The sequence below is a fragment of the Salpingoeca rosetta genome (assembly GCF_000188695.1).
Source record: "Salpingoeca rosetta unplaced genomic scaffold supercont1.8, whole genome shotgun sequence".
Classification (NCBI taxonomy): Eukaryota; class Choanoflagellata; order Craspedida; family Salpingoecidae; genus Salpingoeca; species Salpingoeca rosetta.
Genome location: NW_004754926.1, coordinates 1,394,106 through 1,397,687, shown reverse-complemented (window position 1 = coordinate 1,397,687; position 3,582 = coordinate 1,394,106). Strand labels below are relative to the sequence as shown.

The 3,582-nt window shown below is 64.3% G+C and overlaps 1 protein-coding gene across 1 annotated transcript in view; it reads right to left on the bottom strand.

The window, feature by feature from the left end:
- PTSG_12079 (uncharacterized protein) overlaps positions 1-3,582 on the bottom strand; it is a gene marked incomplete at both ends in the record, with an annotated part of 7,849 nt that overhangs the window by 673 nt on the left and 3,594 nt on the right. Inside the window, 2 exons of the mRNA XM_004995450.1 lie at positions 47-1,783; positions 1,885-3,515. Coding sequence (XP_004995507.1) covers positions 47-1,783; positions 1,885-3,515 — 3,368 coding nt within the window. The remainder of the gene's footprint in view (positions 1-46; positions 1,784-1,884; positions 3,516-3,582) is intronic.

The following is a 3,582-nucleotide window of genomic DNA, read 5'->3' as shown; positions in this document are numbered from 1 at the left end:
CAGGGCTTGCCCAGTTTGAGCTTGCGCCGGTCGGGACGCGCGGCACATGGAGAAGCACAAGGTCGCCAGCCTTGAACTCCTTGTACTTATCGGCCTTGTGCTGGTTGAGCTCCTCGCGGGCCTGCGTCGCATCCGCCAGCAGCTCCTTGGCGCGGGCGTGAGCCTGGTGCAGGGCGCTCAACACGTCCACCATGTGGCCGGACACGTCTTCGGGTATGTCGGACAGGATGCTGGTGACGCTGGTCGGAGGCTCGCAGCCGAACCGCAGGAAGTACGGCGTGTTGCCGACGGTTGGGTGGAAGCTGGTGTTGTAGGCCAGGGTGACGAGGCCGACGAACTTGTCCCAGTCCGTCTGGCGCGTGTTGACGAGGGTGCCCAGCATCTTGCAAACGGTGCGGTTCCAGCGCTCGACCATGCCATCGGTCTGCGGGTGGTACGGGCTGGTCCAGATCTTTCGCACACGCAGCAGACGAAACAGGTCCGCCGTGTCTTTGGCGCGGAAGCTGGGGCCCTGGTCGCTCAACAGCTTCTCTGGGATGCCGTGCGTGGCGAAGAAGTGCGTGGTGAGCGCGTCGACGACGGTGGCAGCCTTCTGGTCACGCAGCGGGACGGCCATGACAAACTTGGTGAAGACATCGCTGATGACCAACAAGTGCTTGTTGCCTCGGGCAGAGGCCGGCAGCGGGCCGAGAAAGTCCATGGCCACCAGCTCCATTGGCCGGGATGCGACGACGCGGCCCATTGGCAGGGCGGTCGGCGGCTTCTGCTTCACACGCTGGCAGGGGACGCAGCACTGAACGTACTCCTTGGTTCTGGCGTAGAGGCCAGGCAGGTAGAACTGCGCTGACACGCGGCGGTACGTGCGCTCGATGCCCAGGTGGCCAGACGAGGGGTGGTCATGGGCCTGTCGCAGTGCCTGCTTGAGGAGGCTGGCAGGCAGGACGGCCTGGTTGTCAAACCGGATGATGCCACCGACATCGCGAAAGTGGTGCAGGCTGGACCAAAACTGCTTGGCGGGGAGGGCGGCAGCGCTCAGGTCAACTGCCTCCTTCCCCTCCCGAGCTGCGCGCACTGCAACGCAGAGCGGGTCTGCCTGCTGTCCAGCCTTGATGGCATTGGGCGTGAGCCAGGCGGGCGTGCGGCTTCGCACAACCGTAGGTTGGTCTGGCTCAGCCAAGAGCGGGTCCTCGTCGTCACCGCTCTCGCCCTCATCCGCGTCGTCGTCATCGTCGTCGAGTTGTTGCGGCAGGACCGGTGCGGCAACCACGTCAACCGCGGGCTCGGCTGGCGACTGCTCAACAGCATCGCGAGGAAGGCGGGAGAGCGCATCGGCAACCACGTTGCTGCTGCCTGGTCGGTGAATGACCTCAAAGTCGCAGTCCTGCAGCTCGAGGCTCCAGCGTCCAAGGCGACCGCGCGGATCACGGATGGATCGCAGCCAACGCAGGGCAGCGTGGTCCGTGACGACCTCAAACGTGGTCGCAAAGACGTACGGTCGGAACTTGCGGATGGCCCAGACGACACCAAGGCACTCCTGCTCGCTGACGGAGTAGTTTTTCTCCGCCGCGTTCAGCGCCCGGCTGATGAACGCCACCGGGTGGTGCACGCCATCGTCGCCGGCTTGCGACAGCACGGCGCCAAGGCCTGTGCCGGAAGCATCCGTGGTGATGCGGAACGCACGCGTGAAGTCGGGATAGGCCAGGACTGGCGCGCGGCAGAGCTCAGCGCGAAGCTCGTTGAAGGCGGCCAGCTGCTGCTCTCCGAAGTCAAAGGGCACATCCTTCTTCAGCAGCCGATAAAGGGGGCGCAGCAATGCGGGGCAAACTGGGGAATGAACCGGCGATAGAAGCCAATCATGCCCAACACGCGGCGGATGTCCTCCACTGACGACGGAGGCGCAAGCTTGGAGATACCATCCAGCTTCGCCGGGTCGGGGCGCACACCGTCAGCCGAGACGATGTGGCCAAGGTACTCCGTGCGGCGCTGCAGGAAGTGGCATTTTTCAGGTTTGAGGCGCAAGCCAACCTCCTGCAGGCGCTGCAGCACCTTGTCGAGCAGGGCGATGTGCTCGTCAAAGCTGGAGCTGAACAACAGGATGTCGTCCAGGTAGATGCACGCGTTGCGAACATCAGCCAGCGCGGCCTGCATGGACCGTTGGAAGAACGCCGGGGCGTTGCGCAGGCCAAACGGCACCACCTGGAACTCATACAGGCCCGTGTGGGTGATGAACGCCGTCTTCTGGCGCGCATCCTCCGCCAGCGGGCACTGGTGGTACGCTGACGCAAGGTCGAGCGTAGTGAAGAAGCTCGCGCCACCCATGTTGTCAAGGGTGTCATCGAGGCGCGGCATGGGGAAGGCGTCTGGGACGGTCACCGCGTTCAGTTTGCGGTAATCGACACAGAAGCGCCATTCCCCACTCTTCTTCTTCACCAGCACCACTGGGGATGCCCACGGCGAGAAGCTGGGCTTGATCACCCCATCCTTGAGGAACTGCTGCACAGTCTCCTCGATGACCGCACGCTCAGTGGCCGAGCGGCGGTATGGGTGCCGGGACACCGGTGGGTGATCACCCGTGTCGATGCGCATCGGTGGTAGCTTCGCTGGAACGCCCACGGTGGCGGCAGAAGCAAACGCAGCGCTGTGCTTGTCCAGCAGCTGCTCCACCTCGGACTGCTGCTCCTGCGTGAGCACAGCCGGGGCATCGTCCTGCACGGCAGCCACCTCATCAGCTTCGTGTGTGACGACACACGCCGATGACTCGAGGAGTCGAGCGGAGGTGCTGCTGCGGTGGGTGCCGCGGTGAAACACGAGGCGACGCTGGCGCACGTCGATGACCGCACCGAGGGCCGAGAGCAGCTCCACACCCAAGATGACGGGGTGAGCAAGACGCTCCGCCACGATGAAGTCATGCTGCAGCTGCACGCCATCGATGCACAGGGGCACTTGGCTCATGCAACCCTTGACGTGGATGCGCTGCTGGTTAGCACCTCGCAGCACAATGCCGCTAGGGCGCAGCGGCCCCACGCCAGCGCTATCAGCAACGTCTGCAGACACGAGGGAAACAAGCGCACCAGTGTCAACCAGCATCATGGTGTTGGCACCGTTGAAAGTGCCCTCAACCACGAACGGTGGCAACACGTCCCGGGCGCTCGTCGAAGCAACCGCAACCGACGCAGCCTCAGACTCAAAGGAGTCGTGCGTGGCCTGCACCACAGCGGCAGTGCGGCCAGGCTGCGGACGATGCGGCTGCTGGCGACGCTTGTCAGCCAGCATGCGCTTGCGACAGTCGCGGATGCGATGACCGGGAGTGCGGCAGTAAAAGCACACGATGCGGCCATCTGCAGAACGCTTGCCGCGATCCTGCTCAGCCTCAACCGTGGCCACACCCTCCTCGGTGCGCGCGTGGCCTCGCCGAGACGCAACACGTGCCTCAGCAAGGCGTGCCTGCGACACAGCAGCAGCAAAGGTATCGAACTGCTGCAGGCCCAGGAGCACCGCGATGTCCTCGTGGAGCCCTGCGAGAAAGAGGCCAATGTAGTTGTCGACACTCTCCTCGAGGTCCGCGCACAGCCGGGAAATTGC